At 39.0% G+C, this 27,702-nt stretch overlaps 2 protein-coding genes across 22 annotated transcripts in view; both read left to right on the top strand.

The window, feature by feature from the left end:
* The window catches only part of Hiw (MYC binding protein highwire), a 525,671-nt gene extending 515,371 nt beyond the window's left edge, over positions 1 to 10,300 (top strand). For 8 of the 15 annotated variants that reach the window (XM_076431216.1, XM_076431223.1, XM_076431222.1 and 5 more), the window contains 16 exons: positions 215 to 280; positions 704 to 793; positions 1,828 to 2,057; positions 2,136 to 3,656; positions 3,713 to 3,884; positions 3,963 to 4,348; positions 4,668 to 4,797; positions 4,876 to 5,282; positions 5,742 to 5,856; positions 5,926 to 6,116; positions 6,474 to 6,902; positions 6,983 to 7,354; positions 7,428 to 7,652; positions 7,731 to 8,503; positions 8,573 to 8,940; positions 9,097 to 10,300. In XM_076431216.1, the coding sequence (XP_076287331.1) occupies positions 215 to 280; positions 704 to 793; positions 1,828 to 2,057; positions 2,136 to 3,656; positions 3,713 to 3,884; positions 3,963 to 4,348; positions 4,668 to 4,797; positions 4,876 to 5,282; positions 5,742 to 5,856; positions 5,926 to 6,116; positions 6,474 to 6,902; positions 6,983 to 7,354; positions 7,428 to 7,652; positions 7,731 to 8,503; positions 8,573 to 8,940; positions 9,097 to 9,212 (5,591 nt within the window). In that variant the 3' untranslated portion in view covers positions 9,213 to 10,300. The remainder of the gene's footprint in view (positions 1 to 214; positions 281 to 703; positions 794 to 1,827; positions 2,058 to 2,135; positions 3,657 to 3,712; positions 3,885 to 3,962; positions 4,349 to 4,667; positions 4,798 to 4,875; positions 5,283 to 5,741; positions 5,857 to 5,925; positions 6,117 to 6,473; positions 6,903 to 6,982; positions 7,355 to 7,427; positions 7,653 to 7,730; positions 8,504 to 8,572; positions 8,941 to 9,096) is intronic. The other 7 variants (XM_076431227.1, XM_076431221.1, XM_076431219.1 and 4 more) reach the window with 3 other exon arrangements.
* A 1,343-nt stretch (positions 10,301 to 11,643) lies between these two features.
* Positions 11,644 to 27,702, top strand: part of LOC143212416 (WD repeat-containing protein 47) — a 154,312-nt gene continuing 138,253 nt past the window's right edge. For 3 of the 7 annotated variants that reach the window (XM_076431236.1, XM_076431237.1, XM_076431232.1), the window contains exon 1: positions 11,748 to 27,702. This exon is cut by the window's right edge. Coding sequence is in view for 1 of the 7 variants with exons in the window: in XM_076431235.1 (XP_076287350.1) it covers positions 23,515 to 23,579 (65 nt within the window). In the remaining 6 variants the exon portion in view is untranslated. The other 4 variants (XM_076431238.1, XM_076431233.1, XM_076431235.1 and 1 more) reach the window with 4 other exon arrangements.

The raw sequence follows: 27,702 nt of genomic DNA, 5'->3' as shown, positions 1-27,702 counted from the left end.
TACCGTTCCACGTTCCCCTGCTCCGTGGAATGAATTATCTTTTAGTATAACTCGCCATTTTGCGTCTTTTTACCATAAGCCAGTCTCTTTTTTTTGTCTCTTCTCTCCGATGTTCTCTATTTCTAGAAACGAATGACGTCGTAGGTTGTATAAATGTATTAAAACCAGACCCGTTGTGGGATTAGTTATAACAATATAGTAATGTTGCTCTTAGCTGGGTCCAGTCGGCAGCCAGTTGGTTCTGGTAATTGCCTCTTCCCTCCTGCTGCTCATGCACCAGGTACTTCGCCCCTTTCCTAATCATCCTCAGTTTTGTACAGTCGAGAATAGTGTTATAGCGTTTTGTGTTGTTCGGAATTATTACTTCACACCACACCGATTACGTTTTCCTTCAAGAATGCAATCGCACCGTAGTGTTTATTTATTTATCGGAGACCCGAAACTGCATGCAGATACAAACAGTACTTGGAGATTTACGAGATATTTCGTTTTGTGCACGCACAACACACATCACAGACACAGATGTCGACAGCATCCCTTCTCTGATTAGAGATTCAAATAGTGCATACGAGTTTATAAATGTAATATTATATATGTATATATACATATATATATATAGATATACTTATACAGAGTAAATTTAGAGTATTTTCAAACGATAACACGTCACGTATAAATTCTACAATTGATCGAAAATTGTCAGGTGGGAGAAGTTTGATAGCAGGGGGAGATAGTGTCAGTAGCAGCCCTGTGCTCTGCGGCTCCCCCCGAAGTGTCGGCCTCTCCCCACTAGGTAAGAATAACAACATACATTTCTACTCTCTGACTCGACACTAACATAATTACTACTGCATCGATTACGTATTTAATCACGATTTAACACATCAGTGTCTCGTCTCATGATCAATCATCAAGCTCTCACAATCTCATTCAGTCATCGCTGTTACGTTCGTTCACGATACGCACAAGACTGCACGAATCTAATAGGAAGACTATGGATCTTATACACATTCCTATCAAATATAAAACATTTAATTTCATTCTATTTTATATCTCTTAACGCTTTATCTACCGGAAACCTATTTTAATAACTGTGCCCCATCGAAAAGAACTTCTACTATACTTCTATTGTACTTTTCAATGACTCTACTATATCTATTTCCTTATGAAACAAGATCCTGTAGTAGAAATCTAAATATACGTATAAAATTTAGCTAAACTGCTTTGAACTGGTGGGATTTTTAGGAGATGTGATTTGACAACCAACGTGTTAAAAAGTCCTCAATTATTAATCGACGATTCTTAAAATACTGTTGAATCTTCCCCAGGAGATAAAGTGTTAAAGTATATAATAGAGTAAACTAATTTATAATCGATCCCATCGAACTTCTGTATAAATATCCATAGTCCATGAAGTTTGCGAAAGAACGCTGCACGGGATGAACTATTATTATCCCTGGCAGAAAGTGTCTAGCTAAAAACATTCATGTTATCGATCAAAGAATTATTTGCAGACATTAAAAAACCATTCTGAATTATACTACATATCTCGCAAATGGATGATCATTTTTCTTTATACACAAATAAAAAATTTAAATCAACTTGAAAAACATATTTTCTGTGTCCAAGATTTTAATAATTATCGCGACAGAGTTTCCATCGAACTCTTTTAGCCAAGGATAATACACTTCATCTGTCGGTGTCCATAGCCTTTGAAAGCAACGTGAGACAACAATATCCTTGCTCTAGGAAGCAGAGAAAGAAATTAGATTTAGGTTTCTAAAAGGCCATGTAATTAATTTGTCTGAACCCCCCCTCTTTTTCAAGTTTCTGGTGGCATGATGGACAGCACGGCCACGTCCCAGCGACGGGGTTCGACGCAAAGCGACACAAGTGCCTTGGTCAGTAGTATAACGAGGGATCCTTCGCAATCTCCCAGTGCTGTGAGTACAACTGCCAACACTCGCGACCTGTCTCCGAGCCCGAGCTGTAGTTCTTTACAAATAAGATCTGAGGGTAGTATAGCTAGTCCGCCGGACACGCCGAAGAAGGATGGAGTAAGTGAAACTTCACTGAACTAACAAACTAAAATTAATACCAAATATACAACAATAAATTCTATTCTTTTTCCGAAGGATTCGCAGAAAAGTCCACGAAAAGTGTCTCAGGCACAAACGCAGACGAACATCTCCTTCCACTTCAGCATCGGGTCCACAGGGCCGAAGGAAGAGCGTCAGTCGCCTAAGCTGAGTAGAAGGGATCACACGAAGATGGTGAAGACCAGAGCGAAAAGAGCAATGTCTCCAGCCAGTTCGCAACAGAGTCCGAATCCGAGTCGGACGTTGAACCTGAGCAAGGAGAAGGTGAAGGAAGCTATCAGTCCATCGGTCGGAGAGTGTCTGAGAGCTGTGTTTGCGGCGTTTCTCTGGCACGAGGGTATCGTGCACGATGCCATGGCCTGCGCCAGTTTCCTCAAGTTCCATCCTAGTTTACCGAAGCAAGGAGCCCTCGTTGTGACCAGGCAGGCGGTGGTACAACCCAATGACAAGGAAGAGCAGGAGCAAAAAGCGAGGCAGAGACATTCCGTCGAGGTGACCAACGCTGGGAACTACCTGCACATACAGCCCAGCACGCTAGAGACCTTGACGCGGTCTGCCGCGAATGCAAACGCGAACAGAAACCGCAAGAAACAGGATTCTAGCGCGAAAGATGAAGGCCAAGCTAATGGCAAACTCGGAGCTGTTCCCGAGTTCCAAACGGTTGCGGTGCTGCCACCGGCCTTGAAGAGCTTGGTGTTTCTGTGGGAGGAGTTGAGTACCAATTGTCTTCAGGCTATAGAGCAGCAGTCGGTTCTGCCGAGCCCCATATCGCAGATCCAAACGGTGAAGTTGAGCAAGAGACCGGTCCCGGAGAAACGACCTCGCGAGGAAAAGCTGAAGGACCGCGAGAAGAAAGGCAACCGGAAGAAAAAAGATTGGAAACCGGTTGGCAAGGGAATTGGATCCGAAGCGGTAGCCGGGATAGAACGAGAGACTATCTGCGAACTTTGTGGCCTGATGTTTCCGCATCCGGTGACTTACCACATGAAAATGATGCACCCTGGCTGCGGATGGCACGCGGGAGGAAAAGGTTATAACAGTGGAGGGACTCACTGCATTGGCTGGGCAGGGAATTGCGGCGATGGTGGTGTGGGCGGAAGCTCGTGGTACCTAATCTGTGATACGTGCCGCGATAAATATCTGAGAGCACGGAAGCTCAAACTGGCGAAGAAGTTCTTGACGGGGATTACGAAACGAAAGAACGGCTCCGGGAAGATCCTGTCGCCAATTTCTAGTCCGAATGGCAACGAGACACACATCGTCATGAAGAACAATGCCATATTTTTGTTGGAACTGGCCAGTGCTTCCGGATTGAACATTCCGAAACAGCAAAGGCGACCGTCCCAGACGCTGTCGTCTGTTGCTGAGAACTATAGTCCCCCGGATGCGGCTGGACCATTCCCACCGACTGGCCCGTTTCAGTGTTTGCAGGCCCTGGGAGTTCATCATTCGCAGAGTCACGACGAAAGGTACTACGAGGAAGCGTTGAGAAGACAGAATGGTCATCAGACAGTTTACGATGGAAGCAGTGCCATGTTCAACAGCACGAACGGAAGGGTAAGAGATTGCTATCTCTTGTGTGATTTAGAATGCTAACATGTCCTCCTTTGCAGCCTTTGTCAGAGTATCCTATGAGTGACAGCGATAGTGAAAGTGGCAAAGGCCGGGGCACGTTCCATCGATCGGTGTCTATGTCTACTGGAGCTTCTTGGGCCAGGAACACTAACGATGGCAGAGTCGTTATTATGCGGAAGAGGAATAACAGCAGCAGTGAAATGAATAACAGTATGTAGAACACTAGAGATTTGTGGTTTTATATGTATATTCAATCTTTGTAACCTGGGCATTTGTTTTTTTGTTTAGATAGCGGTTTGTCTCTGTTGTGTTATCCATCCGCTGCTCTTCAAAAATTGGTACCTTCGATGGACCAATCAGCGATTGTATCAACGAGCCAAACGGAAGCAGCAAACAACGATAGAATAGAAATTCTGATGAGACCAGTGATGCTCTTTGTTCTTCAGCAACACAACTTACAGCATTTACAGCTCGCCATGAAGCAGGCTTTAAGGCGTGCTGCTTGTCGAGTGTACGCGATGCAAGCATTAAATTGGTTGCTAAGGAGTGTAACCCAACCGATTTGTTTGCATGACTTGCTTTGGTGGTTCTCTGCTTCTCTGACGCCAGTAGTGACACCGGAGCCCGCTGATTCGACCGACGAGGACAATCGAGCCGAAAAAAGAGACGAGCATGTGAGTATGACGCGTGATTCGATGTGAACAATGTCGGACATGGAATACTCGGTACCAGACCACTAACACGTAATGTATACGATAGCAAATAGAATACCTTGATAGATCAGTGACAACCAATTAAAATTATTAGCTATTTCTATTAGATCCAGTAATAACATTAACACTGATCTCAAAGTAGTGGATTCAAAAATATGTAAAAATAGTTAAATATTTATACGTAAGAATTTGAATGGATCTAGTTAATCACAAAAGCTACCTCATATGTTAAAATTTTTAATCTATATTAAGCATCACTAACACTTTTTTAATTTTCAAGGATATGATTGACGTGTGCGAGCATCCCTTAAGCGATTTGGTGATAGCAGGCGAGTCTGTTAATCCGTTGCCAACAGTTTTTCACACTTTGTTACAAACTATAGCCGATTTGATGCTTTTACCACCCCTTGGTAAGTATTTCGCACTCTTTGAAATTACGTTCAACTATCAGGAAAATAATTAAATAATTTCTTACGTACTTGTTTCAGGCTCGCCTCTTCAACAAGCTGCTATTCGATGTTGGGGGATCAAATTCACGCCCTCGGATCATATGTTTCTTCATAGAAGTCACGTGTTTAGTAACATTAGCAAAATACTGTCGAGATATGAGGAGGACGAGGACGTAACGATGAGCATGCACGAAAGTCATCAATCGACTCATTCCCAGCAGATAACTAGTTCCGTGGAGGTCCTAAAAGATTTAACGCCTGGTATTAAAATTAAAGCCTCGAGCAGGCAAGCTATGATCGGGAATTTAACTGACAATTCAACGGAAACTTTCTGGGAGTCAGGCGACGAGGATCGCAATAAAACGAAGACGATCACTATTACCTGCGGTGCTCATTCTCTTCCTCGCATGATTTACATTCATATCGATAATTGCCGTGACCTAACGGTAGGTTATGCAAATTCTTTTGTATTATTCTTAAGACTAGATCTACGGTTCCGCTAAAGATGACATAAAAAATTTACATTGCTTTATGGAAACAGCAAAGATGTACTTATTCAGACTTTCACACATTTTTATAATAATACATGTTCGAAGACAATTCTTCGTCTATTTGTAACAATTAATTTTGTTCATAATATAAACTTTATTGAGATTTTGCACAATTTGGAAGAGTTCAAGAAGTGATTACTATGATAAGCTTTAACTCTGCAGTTTTGATTACCATGGCTAAATTACCTTGATTCTGTGGAATTTTTAAGACGTGATTGCACGGTAGTCAATGTATCAAATTTTGTCATGAATGGCTCTTTACAATCTCTATAGTTGTAAATTAAAAAACTTTAGACCGTAGTTCTAGTCTGAATTTATAAAAAGAATGCATTATTTACAATGTGTATGTTGCAGCACAAGGTATCTAGTGTAACATTCCAATCGGGCAATAACGTTGACGAAATGCTGAAACTAAGAACTGTGGAGATCGAGAGTCGCTCAGCTGGTTGGATCAATTGTCCAGTTAACGGTAACTTGAAATAAAAATATCTTAAATAGTCGCTTAAAATAAAAAATACTAACGTCATTTCCCATGCAGATCCGCGGCACGTTGCGATTGGCCTCGAACTGAAGGGCGCAGACAATTCCTTACGAGTCCGGCAAATTCGAATTTTGGGTGAGATCGAAGGAGAATCATTAAAAGTTGGGAAACAACTAAGTGCACAAAGGATCCAGCAGAGGAATTGCGAGGCAGAGACGTTAAAAGTTTTCCGATTGATTACGTCTCAGGTATGTTGTATGTGGGTTGCCTAATTCTCTATTATTCGTAAAAGTACGTGTCCATCTGAGAGTGAAACTATCGCGAGGTATGAAACGTGCGGATGACATCCGGGAGTCTCGCGTCGATCACGAAGTTGAACAGCCATCTCCGAATTTTGTTCAAGTTAATTGGTGTTCTACTGTGTTATTACATTATTGAATTATCACTATTCGTTAAGAGTTCAACCCTGGATTTACCCCTGCTCGCGTAGATCGATTATTCAACTCGGTCGCGAAGATTGAACTGAAATATGGAAATCCTACGTATATATGAATTTATTAATCCTTTGTCTTAAAATCTTTAATAACCTTTTTTTTATTTTCTAGGTATTTGGCAAACTCATACAAGGAGATCAACAACAACAACAAATGGAAGCTACAGAAGGTGCCAACGAAGATGTGGAAGATAGCAACGACCTTCGAGAGCACATGGTTGGAATTTTGTTCAGCAGGAACAATCTGACGCATCTGCAAAAGCAAGTCTGCACACATATCGTTGAAGCTATTCGCAAAGAAACGATTCGATTGAGGGAAGAATGGGAAGCATTGCTATACTCGCCAACGCCGACTAACAGTTTACTGAGCGACAACAGTGATGTATCAAAAGCAGCCGACACATATTGTTTCGAGATGTTGTCTATGGTTCTTGCCTTGAGCGGCAGTGCCGTTGGACAGTATTACCTGTCGCATCAGTATGGATTGTTAACTGACTTGCTGAGTTTGTTGCACACAGGATCGGCCAGAGTGCAGCGTCAAGTATGTGTTTCAATCCTTCTTAAACATCTACTTTCTACTTTAGCAGGGACATCAGCTAAAATCGCTTTCTGATTCTTCAGGTAACAGCTCTGTTAAAACGCATTTTACCAGAAATCAAACCTGAAGTACTAGCCAACGTAACAAGCGTCGGTCGTTTGCCGCCCACAGACTTCAGCATCGTTTCTGTAGCAAACAATAGTTTTACACATAATGCTGATTTCGATGAAAATGCTCCAGGAATACTCGACGTTTTCCTAAGTTGCATCGCCAAGTCATTAACCGTTCAGGTCAAAGTGAAAGGGAAAGAGAACAATGGGAAAGCTTTACAGACCGTTTCGTTGGCTACCAGTATCCATCCGAAACGCTACGTTGGGGCACGATGGTGGTTGAGGGGATCCATGACTCGAAAGTTAGCTGAAGTGATCATCCAACTCCTGAAAGATATGGCATCGGTTAGAGTTTTTTCATATTTGTACTCATTGGCACTCAAACATTATACTCATGACTTCGCAAAATTCATTTCAGGGTAAACTATCGGAAGAATGGGCATCCGTGACGAAAGCAGCCATTGCCGAGAACATTCTCAACCTCACTAGATTAGATGAAACGAGTCGTGACCCAGCGGAATGTCTTCGAACTCCAACATTGTGGTTAGCCCTTTCCTCTTTATGTGTCTTGGACTCTGATCATGTAGAAAGATTGTCCTCGGGTCAATGGACTGGTTCAGAGGGGCAACCTCCTCCACCTCGAGTAAGATTCTATCCTTTATTATCACATCTTTGTTTGAAAAAAAACAAGAACTTAATTTACGATTTCTGTTTTCTTCAGCCAACATGCAGCAACCACGACGACGGCGAAACAACAGCAATCATCCAATGCAACGATTGCGGAAACTTATGTGGGGAGTGCGACAGAATCTTGCATTTGCACAGAAAAGCTCGCATGCACATCAGACAGGTGTGCAAAGAAGAGGAAGAGGCGATACGGGTTGACCTTCACGAAGGATGTGGCCGAACGAAGCTCTTCTGGATCCTGGCTCTCGCTGACAGCAGAACATTGAAGGCACTGGTAGAATTCCGCGATGGTACACCAAGAAAACCAGTTGGGGCTACTTCCGGGATGTGCAGATTCTGCGGCATCACTGGGAACACGGGTTTGCTGGCAATAGGAAACATCTGCACCGACAACGACTGTCAAGAACACGCTAAGAACGCGTGCAGCAAGGTTCATCCATGCGGACACATCTGCGGTGGCGTCCGCAACGAGAAGACCTGCTTGCCGTGTCTGCATAGGTGTCTATCAGACAACGACTTGAAGCAAGACGCCGACGACATGTGCATGATCTGCTTCACGGAAGCTTTGTCAGCTGCGCCGGCGATTCAGTTGCAATGCGGTCATGTGTTCCACTTGCACTGCTGCAAGCACGTCCTGATGAAACGGTGGGTGGGCCCAAGGATCACTTTTGGATTCTCTCTTTGTCCCATTTGCAAGATCCCCATGGAACATCCTACCTTGGCTGAGGAGCTGGCAAGCATCAAGGAGCTCTACGAGGACGTCAGGAGGAAGGCTTTGATGAGATTAGAGTACGAAGGACTGTACAAGTAAGTATTTAACGTAGATCTTGGGAACTCGTGTGTTCTTCAGGTATTTTTAAAATGATTGTGTTGCAGGACCGAAGCTGCATTCGGATCAAGTTCAAGGTACCAAGATCCGGCTGCGTACGCAATGGAACGTTATGCGTACTATGTTTGCTACAAGTGTCAAAAGGCCTATTATGGGGGTGAAGCGAGGTGTGACGCACAAGTAGGCGGAGAGACATTCGACCCTACTGAATTAGTGTGCGGAGGTTGCAGTGATGTGGCTAGAGCTCAGATGTGTCCGAAACACGCGGCAGACTTCCTAGAGTATAAATGTCGTTATTGTTGCTCGGTGGCTGTCTTCTTCTGTTTTGGCACCACCCACTTCTGTAATTCTTGCCACGAAGACTTTCAACGTGTCATCATCATTCCGAAGAGCAAACTACCTTCGTGTCCTGCGGGTAAGCTCATTTGTTAATAATGTTGAAGATGTAAGTACAGCTGTCCATTCTACTTCAGTTAATCCAGATATATGACATGAAGGTAACAGAAGTGGAGTGGTCAAATATCATTTAAATCCTTTGTCTTCTACATTCATGTTTTGTTATTTTTAATAGGACCCCAAGGAAAACAACTGGAAGGGGATGAATGTCCATTGCACGTGAAACATCCACCAACCGGAGAAGAGTTCGCGTTAGGTTGCGGCATTTGCCGTAACGCGCACACCTTCTAAAGATATTCCATATAGATAGAGAGGATAGAAATTATTTCGTAATTTCTACTCGGCATCGATGAGAATCGACGATTCTTGTTGGATCTTAATGCAACTAATTACACATACATATATGCAGGCAAACAGATATATAGTTTGGTATGCGTGTATCATCACTATTCGCAGTAAGGGTTGTCGTATGTATCGATTTATATTGGGAATTCTTATGATTAGAGCAACTGTGGAATTGACGCAGTGAAATGATTAATGCAAGAGGAATCAAATAGTATGAGTCGACTAGCTGCAAATCATGAGTGAGAAACCGATGATGCGTGGAACTCTAATACTTGTTAAGTATTACGTAAGCCGTTTTTATTCATGATCATAGAAATTACCAAAACGTGTAGAGAGATCTCGAAGAATATTCTACGTGTATTTAAAACTTCCATATGAGAGAAGAATGAGAGCTTACACGTGCGCAAGTCATGCAGAGTGTAGTGATCCACTTGGTAAATTATTCTCGATGTAAGCGTTTAATTTAATATATACATAATATATAAATCTATACATATAATATAATTCTCTACACTACTATTTAATTATTATCAACAATGATCCTAATAAGTTATGTACGTAGGTAAATTATGTATGTGAAAGAAGTGTGTTATTTAAAATATGTGAATTAAATTGTGAAGAATACTATAAGTTAAAACAAACAACAACAACAACAAAAAAACAATTAAATTCCGAGTTGAAAAGGGAGACAGTATAGTACCATACGGAATATATCTGTGCTCGAATCATTGTTGATCGAGGTAAACATAAAAATCTGCATTTGTCTTTAAAATCATCATTTGTTTTTATACTTTTCCAAAGGAGTAGTATGCGCACCGACATGCCTCCAGGTGTTATTTATTTAATCGTCAGTGTAATTGCCTTGAACTACAATGCGTTGTTCGCGAAAATGATGTAGAATCATTGTGTATATTCGTATCTGAATGAAATGTGTGAACGATAATCGCGTGTCAAGCGACGGTCGTTGATATTTGTGTTTTGATCTTGTGCAGATTAAATGAAAGTAATGATTGCAAGACACTCGATGATTTTCGTTCTTTCTCCACCCTTTCATTCATCGATTTTGTCAAACTCATTCCGTATAAAATAATTTGTTATCTAACCAAATTAAATAGGTAATAAGTAAATAGCAAAAAACGATTCTTTAACTTATCATGAGACTGTATTTTTTAAATTGTCTCCTACAATGCATGCATTTTTTTTTTTTTTTTAGCAATTGTCTCTAATGGAATTTTTGCCGAAAGTTTCTTGAAAATTAATAAGTGTATTTTGGATGATGACAAAATAGTTTAAACATTATGAAGTGCGTTATTATTAGATTGAAGAAGTTTATGCAATTTTCAATTTGTGTAGATAATACTTACGAAAGTAGAACCAAATAGAATCCCATTTTCAGCGGCAGAGTGTCAGCGGTAACAGCCTTTGTAGATTCAAATCAGGGCCGTGCCGTGCTATGATGCAGAGAGACGGCCGCATCAGGTTGCACCGTAAGAGGGCGGCATAAGCAGCGAAATCAAAATACAATTTGAACCATTCAATAATTATACATCCTTACGCAACGCTTTTTCTACCGTAATTGTAAGCCTTAGACCACCTTAGACCCCTGAGAAAAATTAACAACAATCTATCATTGTAATTATTAGGGATAGAGATAGTACACGTCATAGTTTATATTGTTTAATTGTACAAACAAATATACTCAACTTAACGATTCTTTTGCTTCATTTGAAAACAAATTTTCTTTTTCGTAAGTATAATTGCATTGAATTGACAAAAGCGTTTGCAACATTTTTCTTTAACGTTGAGTGCATGTATATCTGCATATCAATCAATTTTATACTTTTCTTTTTATATTGACAAAATAAATATCAGATTAGAGCTTAAAGTGTATGTAATAATTAGACTGCAGATCTCCATGCACTTATAGGCTATAAAAATTGTCAAAACCTTAGACTCTGAGGCAATAAATGCATAAAGATCTGCAATCTAATTATTACACTTCAAACTGTAATTTGATATTTATTTCTTCTAATCAATATAAAATTGATTTAAGTTATTTATTGTACAAGATACATGCACTCTCTCAACATCAAAGAAAAATGTTGCAAACGCTTCTGTCAATTCAATGCAAATATATTTACGAAGAAAAATTAAGTTGAATATATTTGTTTGTACTATTAAACAATATCAATATATGTAATTACAATATATATATATAATTACAATGATAGATTGTTGTTAATTTGTCCCAGGGGTAGTAATAATTTAGTAAGTTTTGAATTGTTAGTTGCGCAGTGTGTAACGGAACGTTCGAAAAATCAAACAATGGCGCACTTTTTCGCAACCGACTGATCGATCCAAGATGGCGGCGGGCAGCAGCGCCACGATACGGCAGTTTGTCTTAAGCAGTGCGAGGTGTAACGTGTGTGTGTGCGCGCGATCCTGACGTTTTTCGCCTCGATCAGCGGTAAGTAGCTTTTATTTACGAGTCGTGCAACAATAGTTACATAATTCCCGAGCCGCGCGAGCCGTGTGTACTCGATCGTCGGCCAGCCTTTGGCGGGAAATACGTGTTTTCTGATCGGAAACGATCAGTGTATCCGCTCGGCTCAGATGATCTCCTACGCACGTTTGTGCCACCCTGCCAGCACTGCTGTCAACTCGCTCTGTTTATTTTTACCACGAATTGTAGCCAATTACAAGCCGCCAGATAGCTTAATTGACCGAAATTACACGACTTCTTCGTTCCTCGAACGATCTTCCAGTCAAGATTTCCCAGTACTAACGCACGCTCTTTTTCATTCCTCGCGAATCACTATCGGGAAAAAACAATAAGCAAATCATCTGTATCCAGGCAATGATCGCTCACACAGTATTCGTTCCTTTGAATCGCATATCTCGAGGATTTCCACGAAATTATATTGTCATTTGCTCGAATTTCTGCTAACTTGTCGTCTGCTGTGTCGATACTTAACCTCACTTCGCTCAGCTTGCAGTGCTGTCAAGCTGCACACGTCTAGGAAGGTTAGATGGTCCTTAAATTCGATAGTCGATACCACAGGACTTGTCTTGCCGTTTCATCCTTTCAGTGCATAAGGCAATATAATCTTCATATTCAAATAGTTTTTATATTTAACGAATATTATGAATACCGTCTCCACAATTTGTCAGCAGTATTTTTAGATGTCTTAATATATCAACGGATACTTCCCTCGAACCGGTGTAAACCTACTAAACTATATGGCCAGTGTATACCGTCTTTTAATATTAACCAGCACGCTGTATGAATCACGATGAAAGTCAATGTCGCAAAGATAGCTCCTCGGTATTAAATTATTCCTACGTACAGCGGTAGGGGTTCAAGTTATGAGAGAATCGCGGAACGTGTTCGGACTTATTTCTCGCGTGGTCAGACTGCTAATACGATTGCAACGCGTCGAAAAACACATACTCACCGTCGGTGCACATTTTCAACCGGTGGCGCGTTTATTATCGTCGATCTGGGTATGGCGTTCCGTGCGTTCGTGACGAATCAGCGGCGCGACGGACCGACCTAAGGGGAGAAGCTCGTGACTCGGGCATTCCGGTGGGAAATACGCTTCGCGGGAGCCGTTTAGATTCACGTGAAACTGGTTTTAGACACGTGCGTACCACGCGGTCTAATGCATTTCACGCATCTCACGCATTCGAGCGGCGAGCACGCGCCTCTCGCTCACGGAGTCGCTGCACGCACACCACACGCTCGCGAACTCCACAGTTTACCGGTAATAGTGAATGACCTGCTCCGTTCCGTTTCCGGAGCAACCGGAAACGCGTCCATTGCTCGCCACTGGACTTTGTGGATGTTCCAAAAAAATTAAATAAAAAGACGAAATACATATATTTAAATGTAGCAATTTCTTTGAAACTGATCAGTCGAACTGATTGTTCATGGCAGGGATCGAAAGAGTTTCAGAATTGTTTGCATCGATTGCAAGAAATAGAAACCAAATTGCATGTTATTTTTCCCTTAACCATTTTAACAGATGAGAAATTATACTATATTGATATCTTAAATTCGTAAAATTTTGAATTTCATCTTCTCAATTTTACTATAAATGTATGAAGATCCACAGTCTAGTTATAAGTAAGCTGTCGATCTTTATGCGAAATAAAAATTTTCCAATTGTAGGTCGCAGAAGACGAAATATAATCTTTCTTTTAATAATATGTCGAATATAATGTAACAATTTAATTTTAATAAAACCATAAAATCCGTAGTCCAATTATATGTTTCGGTGGGAACAGGACAAAGAATTAAGAGTTAGAATAGAATTGATGAAATATATGAAAATAAACATTTTTTACAGGAACAGACATTCTGCTGATTGATATTGAAATCGTTCTGAATCATTGTAACAAATACTGAATACTGTTCAATCGTATGTACAACAGTATGAAATAACTATTGAGAGTTGAATTGAATTTTATTGAATTAATTCACGGTTTAAAATTTTGTTTCTATTTCTCTTATGGAATAAACTGAATCATGTTCATTCAATATATCCATTTAAAATTTAATCATCTAGACGCTTAACGTATGCGGTTTTTAAATAATTTTAAACCAATTACGCATAATAAAGATTACCGTCCGAAGTAAACTAAAATTCCAGACATGAAAAGTTGATGTGATACCTGACTACGTAAATTTTTCACTTAATCCGTCCCGGGAGATGAAGATTTAAGCGTGTAATTATACTCTCACTTTACGAGAGAACGAAAGTCACAGTCACTCAAGAGCGTTGTTCCGCCGTTCAGGTTCAATTAATGTGACGGTATACGATGAAACTCAAACACACCCATTTTATGTGCTCACCAGTTCATTGAGGTGTGCAGAAACACATTTCATATACATTGTTTCTGACGAGATCAAGATGTAATTTGTACGTTTTATGAGTCATTATAGTCGCAAGTAGTTTGGTCATTAATTTACTATAGTCACGTCATCAAACATGATTGTTTCACGCAATCTAGTAGGAAAATAGTTCTAGAGTGTTTCTTAGTTATAATTAGACTGCAAATCTTTATACAAAATAAAAATTGTCTTCATTAATTATGAGAAACAGGAATTTAACGAACATGCATTTCCTCTCTTAATTAATAGGTGGAGAATAACATAACACTACTCTTTTGTTTTGATATTTTCACTTTTTCGTATTCTATCCACCCATGTTCGCCACAAATGCATTTATGTAGTTTAATTCGCAGTCTAGTCACAATCAATGATTTTCCTAACTTCTCGAAGTTGGTACTACATGAAGCTGTAGTTTATACGTTTTTGAGCCACTTACAGTCTTCAGTAATTTGGTCACTATTGTACCGGTGATAGACAATTCATCAATCAGAATAGTTTTATACAACAGAAAATAGTTCCAGAGCGTTTCTGTCGACATGTTTCGAAAAAATACAAAAGGGATACACTGCTTTCTTTATATGTATATCTCACCCCTTTCTTTGGATTTAGTCGTCATTGAACTCGCCATCAAGGTGTCCCGGAAACCAGTTCCAGTGGAAGATCATTTTATCCCGTTATTTTTACTGATACCATGCGCCATGCCATATGTTGCGGCCGATAGTTGTCCTTGGTACAAAGACCATTTACATTGGAGTTTTTTCGTTTCGAATGAAACTGAGAACCTGCCACCAGTTTGGGACATAAATGCACTCGTAATATGCGTACCCTTACCTTTTTCTCAATTTTCCCTTCTTTTTGGTTGTCGTTGTCAAATATTCGCGTGCAAAATTCCAGGAAGGGTCTTCCCCATTAAGAGATGTCATTTTAAATTCCGCTAAAATGAAATTAAATTTCGTATAATTGTAAAAAATTGTTAACTGTAAAGAAAACTGTTTTTTTTAAAACTAAAATATCACTTTGTAATGGAAGAACCTGTACAATTTCGTGGACTAAATTGTGGACGAGTTTCTGATTACTTGATCTTAAAATTTGCTTCTGCAACCTCCATGCAACATCTGGAATTGAATTCTAAAATTGAATTTAATAAATATTATTATTTTTGTGAATTATATTTGTTTATTATCAGCAAAAGTGTAATATGCAGACTTATAATGGACATCGAATCTTTGGAATAGTAGAACCTATGTATTGGTTATTTTTTGTTATCATTTATAAGTTATCATTTGTATACTAACAGTCATTTATTATGTTACATGTATAAGAATAATACATATATATGCAATAGTACCATTTGTTAGTCAATCGAACAAAAGGGAGATCGAATTTTCTTCACAGAATTCTAATCAACGTAATTATATCTAGTTTTCTGATCACGAGGTCTGAGGTTGCTATTATCGTAAATCTACCAACAGTTCATAATATGTAGTACTATTAATCTTCGGTTAGTAACTTCTGAGCACGTACTTCATTATCCAATTTAGACATATTTTAACGAAGTTTGTCCGTACAGTGTAAGGTTTGAGAGATTATCCTCGCTTTAGTTTCAAGTTGAAATCAGGCTTAATTAGGTCTTCTCACTTGAGGCGTCGTTTAATGGTCCAGGAATTACGCAAGTACTTGTGTAACTATGCACTGGTAGAAGCAAGTGTACCTGTAACGTTTTCTCGTCGGCGTAATTAACGATTCTACACTAGAAGCAATGCCGTACTAGTTGGCATTTCGCGGTCCGTATTTCAGGATCATAAGTGCCTGGATTTTTTCGGGAGCAACATTTCGCACCACTGGGATAATGGCCTATCGCGATTAAACATTTCCGTTACATTCCGTCAAGCTATCAGCTGCCGCGCCGGTCCACCAGGATTCTTGTGTAACATCTGTTACCTAAAATATTTGGCTGTTACCTGTTACGCATACTTTGCATGGCTTGTAATAACCATTATATCATTAATACTACATGGTTGCATTCTACAGCTATCGACTTAGATATCGTGACTTAGAATTTTTTTAATTGAAATATCTCCTAAACTATTAACTTTTCGACATAAGTAGGTTAATACTTTTTGTTATTATTGATCTATTAGAAATTACAACATTCTGTTGAAAAGAAACGAAGTTGTTCTTCATATGACCTTTACTATATACTTATTCAAATACCTTATTCTCCACTGAAACATTTCTTTCGCCGAGAGCAATAATAACGAGAAAATCAAGATGTCAAAATCAGGTAAATTTAAAGTAGTACAAAAATTAAAAGAGTGTGAACATATTACATTCGGCCTGTTAAACATATTAAAGAAAGGATAACGTTTCTACTGGTCACGTGACTCTTGCAATTCAGCCAGACAATTTTTATTTTGCATAAAATCCGCTGTTTGGTTATTATTTTATTACCATTGTCTACAATTATCTCCCAACGTTTTACAAACTGTGCATTTCCTTCTCGAAAAATCTGCTTGATTTTTGTTCAAAGAAGGTCTTTAGGATTCTAATAATTGAGCAGGAATATTTGCAATCATTTATTATATTGAATGGCCCGTTGGATTAATTGATATTAAATTAGCATTGATTTAATGTAGCAAATGATATTTGGAAGATGCAGTTATCTTACAAATATGAAGACTAATCGCATAAATCGAGCATCTAAAAATTCTAAGGGTCACTAGACTCAAATTTTACTAACACGATTGGAATTAATGAAGCCTAGGATTGAAAGGCTTGGGCAGTAGTAATTTAGACCCAAAGAAAATGAGTTAGCGGAATCTAGAGAGAAAGACTTGGATTCAAACTAATGAAGAATCTTAAATTATAGTATTACCTAATCCTGGCGCAAGTTAGGGTCTGAGTCACGATTGTTATCGAGAGAGGAACGTGTTCTAAGAATCGCTGGCTATCTCGGGTCGCTCGCATCTCGAGTGCATTAGGTATGGGAGTGGGAAACCTTGAATCATCTAGGAAGAACTGACAATATTGAGCGAGGATTACTGTATATTCATTCAGGGCAGAAACCTGCATCGAACCAACTCATCGAAAAATCGACCCGTAAGAACTCTACTAACTTAGGGGATAGAATTCTTCGGGTTTGTACATAAATTAGACGACTTTCAGATTTTTATATGGACCGCTAGCCATAGTCCTGGTTCTGACGATCCGTTGATCCTTGAATTGAGTATCAGGAGCCACAGGATCACCGACTGATATTCTTAGATCCTGCATGCTCAGATTGGATTGGTAAAGATAAATCGAGCTCATTTCGCTTCTTTGACATTAAATTCCTCCAATCCCTATTTGTTCATCCTGTGTTACTAGGATTTAAGTCTGCCAGCGCCTTGCTAGTCCGACTCGAGTTCAGCAACCTTGGTTTTGTTTCGGCTTCGCTCACTTCGGGTCCACCGACTTAATCCGATTATAAACTGTTAGTTCTTAGTTGGTCCAGTTCGAGTTTATCTGTCTTGGAGTTGATTAATTCGAGTTTTCGAATCCCCAGTCATTTTTATTTCAACTAACCCACGTGCAATGGACTGGTTTGCTGGGTTCTTTCAGGCCATACATTTTGTCATTGAACTTTGTGTTGCTATAGGCACTTGAAGCTCATTTATTCGTTACTATCCTCATTCAAGACCAATCATTTATTGTTACTGCTAGTTGTTATTACACTGAACACAAGTAAGTCAGGTCAGGTTGTATTTTAAAATTGTTTGTATCCATCACTAGAAATAGAATATACAGAGAAACGTAAGTATTTCGTCTGTTAATAATTTAGTCTGAAATTCTTCTGATGCTGCAGACTCTTTTAGGCTGTCGCAAAAGAGGGGTTTGACACTATTAAATTGTGTCGTTAAATTAATGAAACGTAGGATAAAATAACGACGATCCTGTTGTTTGTTGCGCATGCTGCTTCACAATAACCCAAACACACATTGCAAAAGGAACTTTTGGGACAACCTGATATTTCATACACCCATTTTTCTTATAAGTGTATCAAATCCGCAGTCTACTAACGAAGGGGAAGTAATTTTTGTTCTATGCAGCAAAGCTCACAGCTGCATCCTATGTTCTGTAGCTGGAACATATGCAAAATTCTTCGCACGTCGATACGTTTTTTGCCGTTGTCTGCGAATCAATCGGGTACTTGGCTAGACGACGCTAATTAATGAGCTAGCTCGTGTCGGCTATTTGTCGAGAGCCTGTTCAATATCGCGCGTACCTACGGATTTGAAAGCTTGTTAGTCTTTCACTGAATTTTCACCGCCGCGTCCCTTTTCCTGCTTACTTCGCGCTAGAAAGTTGAAAACGTCCGCCATTACGCATCGGTGGCCACTTGCCGCGGATTAATTGACTTTCCGTCGAATGTCGCAATAAATGATTCTTTTTACAACCAGACTCTCATCAAATGTATCCACAGTCTCTGTAACTTTCAGCTTTCTCTCCGAAATGAAAAAAGGGTTTAACTTTCACTCAGGGGACCAAAAATTTTCAACTTTTCTGAATGTAATATTATACAAAATTCGACGAAGAAATGATAAAACTTTAAATTCTAGTGCGAGGAATCCGAGATTTACTCCAGACCTAGCGAATGCGCTCACTACATCCTATTCCTATGCCTGGAAACTAATATGGCAACCCTGTGCACTGAAATTTGGATTCCGCGTACTAGAATGTGAAGTTTTATCATTTGTTCATCAAATTGTATAATATTATATTCAGAAAAGTTGAAAATTTTTGGTCCCTTATGTGAAAGTTGAGCAATAAAAAGTCTCTAGAGTTCTCATCGAGAAAAAAATGAAGGACTCGTTTCGAAGCGTGAATTTTCACAGAGAACGAGTTCAACGAAATCGCACCGGTCGAACGACTTTCGATCACAGTGATTAATCTGCTCGCTCCGCCGGTGAAACTCCATGGATTTGGTTAACAGATTTTTAGGATAGGAGGAGAGGAGGTTTCAGAGGCTTTTTCTACGCGGGCGGAATGAAGTGTATCACCCGACAGGATCGCAGACGTTATTTAAATCTCGAGTTTCATCGTATTCAGAGTGTGACTGTACAGCGCATATTGTAATTGCGTTAAAACGCCGTCAGCGTGCGCGCGCTCTCATTACCGAGATTAACAGCATTTTAATTACTCTCGGAACTATTTAAGGTCGCGTCCGACCGTCTGGTCTCTTTCCGATGAGTTTAATTGCCCTTTTCTGCCCGTTTCCCTGTTCTTTGGCATTTACATGCGCAAAATTTTCACGCCGAGTAGAATAATCGTCTGGAGTTTATTAACTCGTCCACTTCAAGCTTCGTTCCACAACTGTTTGCTACATTGTGGAAATCTGAAGCGGTTTCAAGAAATCTTCACAATTCAGAGAAACGGGAATTTATTTTGTGTGCCGAAGTAGTTGCGAATATTGGAGAAAAGTTCGAAAGTACTTTTTGCGGGCAAAATATTCTTGTCAAAGTGAGGCTCATCTTTGGACGCTGCGACGGACCGTTACTTTTAGGGCCCTGGACTAACGTTGTTTGGGGGCCTACCCACTTAACCCAAATTAACTGAAGCACCAAAAATTTTTGTAGAATTTATTTTTTCTTATATTGTATGATCGCGATAGGATGGTTGTGAAAATGAATCTAGTATTATAAATAATATTACTTACAATTAGTTTCCGTAATCGCAGAAAATATTATTAAATGTATACATATATTTACCAATAATTGTTATAACATACATTATTGTTGAATAATGGACGCTATTTTTCTCCTGCATCGCTACTGAACATTACATAGTACCATGTCGCAGACCGTTTTTTATTACAAAATGGTTTTCTCTTCCGGATCCAGTTTAAACCAGGAATTTCATATTTTAAATATCACTGAACTGCAGTAAACATTTCTCCCCTCGACCATGCAAATATGGAGATATTTTTAGTATCATGGAATGAATTGCTTGATGAAGTGTAATTTAATTTTATTTGTATGTACTATTGCTTGAAAGATGCACAGGAAGATTACAGTTATCGAAAAATAAACGCGAAGTGAACGCTGCAAATATTTGTTGCTTATGTAGGACGCTAATTATAATAACAACATACTCGAAGCAGGGAAAAGTAAAGGAGCGTCGTGCAGTTCGTAAAGACTTCGACCTGAATTTTACGAGAGTCATAAATCACAAAATAAGAAATGTTGACTGTAAGGAAAGTGCATTTGCAATGTGCTTGTAAGTACATTATAGTTTATCCCCCCCCCCCATAATATTAGGTTATAAGTAATGCGAGTTTTCTGTTACTGTTTTGGAAGATGATATTTGAAAACAAACTCACACAACCATTATTCTTTTAATTTCATTCTATAAGACACAAAAAATTACGGAAAACGTATAAGATACTAATTTATATTTCAACCTCCAAACACTACGGGTATGGAATTATTTAATTCATATAACAACAATAATAATAATGTGTAGATGATTTATTTGTAAGAGACATTATAAATGACTGAAAAATATTCATATTCTCACGACAGTAATAATAATACAGAGGTCTTGATTCGATTCTACCAAGTGTCTAAGACACCAATGATTTATTTCGAAGAACATATATGTATAAGTAAATCAATTTTTATTCATCCAAGGAAGGAGAGATCTGTACTAATTTTACTATTGGTTAAACAAGAAGGTACACAAAATTTAATATGAATTAAAATCACGCTACATGCACCTTCTAAATCTAATTGTAAGCCAAGACTGCTAGTATCATCATTAGAGCCAACAGTCCCGTGAAAAGTAAAGCCGCCCAATTAACAGAGCCACTCATTTGAACCCTTCCACTAGCATCTCTACAAATCTGGAAACTAAGAAACACGAGAATCCGTGGAACGCGGCATATCGATGAAAAATACTTTCCTTATTCCAGCATCCCGTTGGGGCACGCGTTTGTATACGGTCTCAGCCGTCTAGAACCGGTCGCGCTTGATAATCAGCGACCTTCGACCACGATCGTTATCGTCTCCAGCGGTAAGATCAAGGCTGCGGAAGTGGTCCATAGAAGGAGAGTACAGTAGTGTTCACTTGAATCTGACTGGATTTGTTACACTTAAATTTGCACGACCTATCCCCATTCTTTCACTACCACCTAGTCTAGTGTCTCGAGCTCTGCGGAGCTTTATCTCAGTAGACAAGGAGCAAGAATAAAACTACTAGAGGTAAGAAGACAGACGTACCTCATAGAGGAACCGCGAGCGTAAAAGGTCATGCATATTCAGTTATTTTTATCTTGCCTTTTGAAACGTAGTACCAGTGAACAAGTACAAAAATAAGAAATTTTTGCGATTATTTACAAAAACTATTTATTATGCCGGAGTAAAACTTGTTGGCACACATGTCGACAATATCAAACTATATGAAAGAATTTTTTGGGTCGATTATTTTATTAATTTGCGACAATTATTACAGTTCTGTGAACTACAGTTACTCGAACTAATATTCGGACGTTCTAAAAAAGACGATAACTTTTGTAATATTGTATGTATTATGTATACGGTTTGAACTTTTTTGGGAAGCTAGAGCTATTAGTTTACGACAGGACGTGAAAAGAAATTTTTTCAAAAATTGCAATTGATCGAAATTGTAGAAAAAATACTAGAAGTTGCATTTTACAACTTTTTTATGTGGGCCTATATTGAAAATTTAAAAAAGTACTTTTTGTAGATCTGTGTCAAACATATTCTGAAAATTTCGTCAAAATCGGTCGACGTTGGAATGAGCTACAAACGTTCACAGATGGTAAAAATTGCAGATTTTCACGATTTTCGACCTATATTTAAGAATTCTTACATCTTTCAATGCCTGTCGTTTTTTCCCACATCAACCGATTTCGATAAAACTTTCACAGTGCATATAATCGACACCGACCCACAAAACGTACTTTTTAAATTTTCAATATAGGCCCACATAAAAAAAGTTGGAAAATGAAACTTTTAGTATTTTTCCTACAATTCCGATCAATTCTAGCTTCCCAAAAAAGTTCAAACCGCATACATAGTACAATATTACAAAAGTTATCGTCTGTTTTAGAGCGTCCGAATATTAATTCGATTAACTGTATGTTAACGAAGTATATTAGCATATAGTGCAGCAAGTGTCACTGTTATCTGAGAGCAGAAAATGACGAATTATCTTCAAGTCTGATTATTTCCGCTGGCACACTGAACCAACATTTAAGAAAATTATTCTTATATCGAGAAAAAGAAAATATTGTAAATAGACTCTGGATCTTGATCACTAACTAAAGAAGCTGTAAAATCTTCATTCTTTATAATCAGGCTTTCAGACTTCGGGAGCATATTTTTTAAATGTATTTTCGATGCGTATAAAAAAATTGTTCGATTTTTGAACCTGTTACACAAGAATCCCGCCTTCGGTGAGCACTACTGTAATTGTGGGGCGATCGTGAAATTCGCGGCGGCACGGGCTGGTTATACAGAGAGAAAGAGAGAAGGTGAGGGAGATAGAGAGAGAGAGAAAGCTGAGGCTCGCTCACGCGTGCACACAGGTGCGTGGAGCTAAGGTGAATGCGCCTTGAACGCCGAGGAGCACCTTCAGTCGTATCTTCTTCTTCTCCCCTTCAACACAGTGCATCGCGGGCTCCGGCGCGTCACGAAGCGCTGCTCATTTCACGGGCCTCCTTTGATCAGGAAGTTCCCGGCAGTGTTTGCGTTTCGCCAGGCGAATCTCGAATCACGGAGCAATTAGTCTAGGATGCTCGCGAACGGTGATTGTTTCGGGGAGCCGTAGCCGGTCCGCCTCGAAGAAACGTCCGAAGCTGTTTGGGAAATGTGACGCGAAAGATCGAAGAACGGGGGACTACCTGAAAGAGAAACCCGAAAGTTTTAATCGTTGCGGTTCTCTGCAAAGGTGGCATCTTTGACTCGTTCCGATTGTGCTTTGATGTCGACGTTGTCGGTTTCCGCGTGTTCGGAGGAGTCTGTTACTGACCTAGGGTCGCGGACCTGATGAATATTGAGCGAGGTCTCCGGCATCCTCTTCCATTAGCATAACTCCCCGTTCGTCATTAATTGGCAGCTTCGTTAGACCTTTGCTCTTGGAGAACACGTCGGGGGCACGTGATTTTGGTGGTTCCAGAGTGATCATTGTACTATATTCACGACAAGTAAACGCTGCAGTTTTGTATTGCACTGTTGGATTATTGAGTTGCTGTTGATGTTAAGGGTGTTTCAAGTGTTGAGGATTCGAGTGTGCGTTTAGTCTTTGAAGCAGAGAATATTGGGCAACGTCGAGATATGGGAGTGCGGCTTTACCATGATCGTCCTGGCTTCGTCCGAGATTACTGTTATTGAGGATTTTTCAAAGGATACTTTGGGAAGGTAAAATGATTTAATGCTTCATGTCTTCTTTGTAGGTTTACTAAATTGTTCTTATGTGGATCATCTCTGTAAGGTACTTTCTGTGTTCCTCGCTTTTTCATTTTGTAAGTGTCGTTTAGATTAATGGTGACACGGTAACCTGATAAATCCTAGATGAAATATCAATGTTTATGTAGGTCCTCGTTATGTATTACGTGCATGTATTCAGGTCGATCGATCTACTCATAACGGTTGTCTGTTTGTGACTTTCGCTCTAGTAATTTCTCCCTAATGGACCGGATAACATTTGGCTAATATCGAACTGGCATTCGTGCTGACCCACCTAACTTCGGCGTCTTAAATACCTCTCGAAAAAATGTTCGGAGAGGACTAATTTAGTTTGAAGGAGCAAGTATTATGACGAGAAAAAAAATTGCTTTCAAGGTCGCGCTCTTTATGGTTTCATGGTCATCTCTTTTTAAGTGTGGCTCTGTTTGTAATCATTATGTAATAGTCATGATCGAGACCAATTCAATGTCAAATTAAGATACATTTGAGATGGGCGTATTTTCCAGTAGAGAAATGAAACTCTAAAATTTTATGCGTGATTAGGAGGATTAGGAGAGGGGTATACTTTGGGATACTTTCGTAATATATTACCATAATGTTACTGCTTGATTTAATCAATACTATAATATCCATTGTATTCTTATAATCTCGTTCAATTGCCCTATAAATTAATCCGCAATCTGTGAGCTTATCTTGCAATAATTTTTCTAGAAATTCCACAGATATTAATTCACAGATTAGTGCACTTTTCGACGCATTCTATGAAAACATTTTCGAAGAATATCGTAACAATGGCTACTAAAAGTACATTCTAGGTTTAACACTAGGTATCAATACCATGAAGAATTAATTTAAAAATTTATTTCTCTGTGTATACATATGTTAAAAAGATAGCTCAAAATTTAGATAGTTTATGATATTCTTGTTGTTTTTCTAAAGTAGTATAAAGTTGGCACTCTTAGTGTTCCGTAAATCTGTCAAAATGATGGGCTCTAATATTTTTAGGGATGAGAGTGAGGAATTATTCAACAAATTTAATTTTTTTGGGTATATATTAAGAAGATAGCTAATAACTCTCAAATAGATTTATTCTTGTTATTTATCTAAAGTAATATGAAATAGCCATTTTTAGTGTTCCGTATACTTAGTGGTAAGGAATAGCGGTAAATATTAAAAGCAAACAAGTTAAGTGGCGCTAAATATGCACGGTGCCCAAACGGGGCTAGATAGTCCCAAATGGGCTACAGCAGCTTATTATAGCGCCATTTTCGAAGATAGATATGTGGGCTGTTTAGAACCATTTATCTTACCGACGGTCAAAAACCCGGAATTACTTTCACACTGACCCAATACAAAGATAGAGCGCCGTATACGGAACCGCACGATGCTGTTAGCAACATCACCGCCGCAAAATAATCGACCGCATTATCGTAGAACCGTGACGTTTTCTGCTAAGGGTTAAAGTGTTGCTCGAATTACGCGATATTACGCTAATGTCCCCAGAGATGTACGAAAACTAACGGGTACGGTGTTCGGAATGAACGGATAAAAAGCTCCGCGTGATGTTGGCCGTATAGACGGTCACCGTAAGGAACATTATTTCACTGCATTGTTGCTGCGTCGTGAAGGCAATCTTATTCTAACTGCACCCGAAGCGACGATCCTTCGAATTCCACGTAATCGAAAAGTCAGGTGGATGTTCCGTTCCTACAACGAGGTTTAGGAATCGTGCAAACGCGAACCTTTTGTAATGGTCACTGAACTAAGAATATTTGTTTAGACACATTTAATACTTTTTGTTTTATAATTATTGAGATTACAATGATGTTTCCATTGGAAATTATTAAATGAATTTCTTCATTCAAACACATATTATTACAAAATTGCGAGAAATCCAATCATCCAGCTACGGTTAGTGTTAAAGCAATTGGAGTCTGGATAAATTTATTCTTAATTATTCTTTCAAATAATCAACTTCGAGTACTGTAATCGTTTTTCTTTGTGTTCATTTTTCGGAACAATATTATGGAAAAGTTAACTTGCTTTCTATAGTTACTTGTGGAAATATTCGTTCCTTGTGTGCCAACTTCTATTTCGAGTTTCAAATTTGTAGCATAATCTTTAATCTGTACGGTACACCATAGTACTTTATATTCAAATATTTTAGTATTCGAACGTTTTATAGTACTTCTCGAATTTGTTGTTATTCGAACAGAATGTCTCCCAATACGGTTTGGAATGGTTTGGGTGAACGCACTCTGATCGTAACGATTCAGTATGAAACTTCATGTAACTGTATGTCGATAAATTTCTGCAATTTAGTAATTGGAAAAATCCGTATACATTTTAGTAAGCAGCCAAACTTTATGGTCCGTATTTAACCAGAAGAAATTTAATGTCGAAACGTTTTTTAGTTTGGTAATATTCCCAATCAACTCTGCACAGTAGTTCGCGCTTAACAGGCGTATTTTATCCCCATTAAAACTCCATAAAATTACCCCCAACATTATAGGCCCCTGGAATCTTCCTCTCTGTTTCACACTCTCTTCTTCGATGCACTCAAGAAACGAGTATTCTTAAATCAGACAACAGCTGGCAGCTCTAACACTAGTTCCCTCGTTAATATTAATATTAATAATATTTAATAAATATAAAGACGTACTATAATACAGTCTCTATTAAGTCGGACATTTTCGAATGACCTGGAAGACAGCAGTAATTTGTTGAACGTAACGCCTAGTACATAGTCTAGTAAAGCGAATGTCGCCTTTATAAACTTATATTAAAGAATTCAAGAATTTGGCTAACTTAATACTAGACGTATACTAAACATTAAAAGTCGTGTGTTGCCTCACAAAAGTGAGAAGGTTGAATTAATTTTATTTAGAACTCGTTCAGTTTTTATTAAAGTATGTGTTCGAATAATGAAATTTGTTCAATTATATCTCATAAAGGGATCTTTATAAATATTAAGGCCAAGAAATAAATTCTATTGTCTAAAACCTAACTATTCATGAATTTCGATGAAATTTTTCTGTCTCAGTTACATTTCTATTTACCAATTCGTCGGATAAATATTAAATATATTTATTGAATCATTGCATTTTTAAAGTAGGTACATTTAAGGGTGAAAATCTATAGGCTCGTGTTTTATTCTCAATTTGGATACGAACTTTTGCGATCATCAGATAATATAAAAATTTCAGCCGTGTGACCTGTACCAGGCCAGACCGTGAAATCCCGGAATCTCAATGATCAGATCGATACTCGTTTCCTACGAAACAAAGTTCTCGTGTCCGGGATCGTTCAATTCCGCGACGAACGGTGGTTTATCGACGAAATTCACGAAACGGCACGAGAACAGAAACAAGCGGATCTTTTTTAGGTCGGTGAAATTCAACGCGGACGGGTCGTTTCTCCGTCGCGCGGATAAACTCGCGTCGAGGATGACGATCGAAAGTACATTCGGCCCCGCTTTTGGTCACGATTCCAGCTGGAACCCGCGTAGACGAAGGTCGGCCACGAACTTGGCCTCGTTCGTTGTCGAAATCCTTCACGCGAGAGCTAGGCTGCCTTCCTCATTTACCGGTCTGCCGCTCAAGCAGGAAACTTCGGCTCGATGGCAACCGAAACCTAGCCCCGACCGATCGATCCGCCGTGAATCGACTTTGCGAGAGTTTGCTGCTATTTCCTGAACCCTTTCAGCGCTAACTGTAACTGCTCTGCCACTGTAATCGTAATACAGAAATACCTCGATGCAGGTAGAAAATTTCGGGACCAAAATGTGACTTATATCGTGTACACAGTGACTAAACTTGTTTGTCACTTATTATGAAACTTTTACCATCATATTGGTGACATTTTTCTGAGTAAAATGATACCAGACACGGTTCAATTTCGATCATAATTTACTTGTTTCATCCACGGTTTAGTACAATCTTGATTATCCGTACTAATCAGTGGAATATACCTTTACTAATTTGTACAATACATCGTGTTGTGTATGGATCATTTTCGATTGAGTTGCAAAGCATGTATTCAGATATTGGTTCAGATAATCGAGGTCTGCTATATC

The sequence above is a fragment of the Lasioglossum baleicum genome, chromosome 9 (genome assembly GCF_051020765.1).
Source record: "Lasioglossum baleicum chromosome 9, iyLasBale1, whole genome shotgun sequence".
Classification (NCBI taxonomy): Eukaryota; Metazoa; Arthropoda; class Insecta; order Hymenoptera; family Halictidae; genus Lasioglossum; species Lasioglossum baleicum.
Note: the sequence above shows the minus strand (reverse complement) of the source record. Positions and strands in the feature narration are given on the sequence as shown.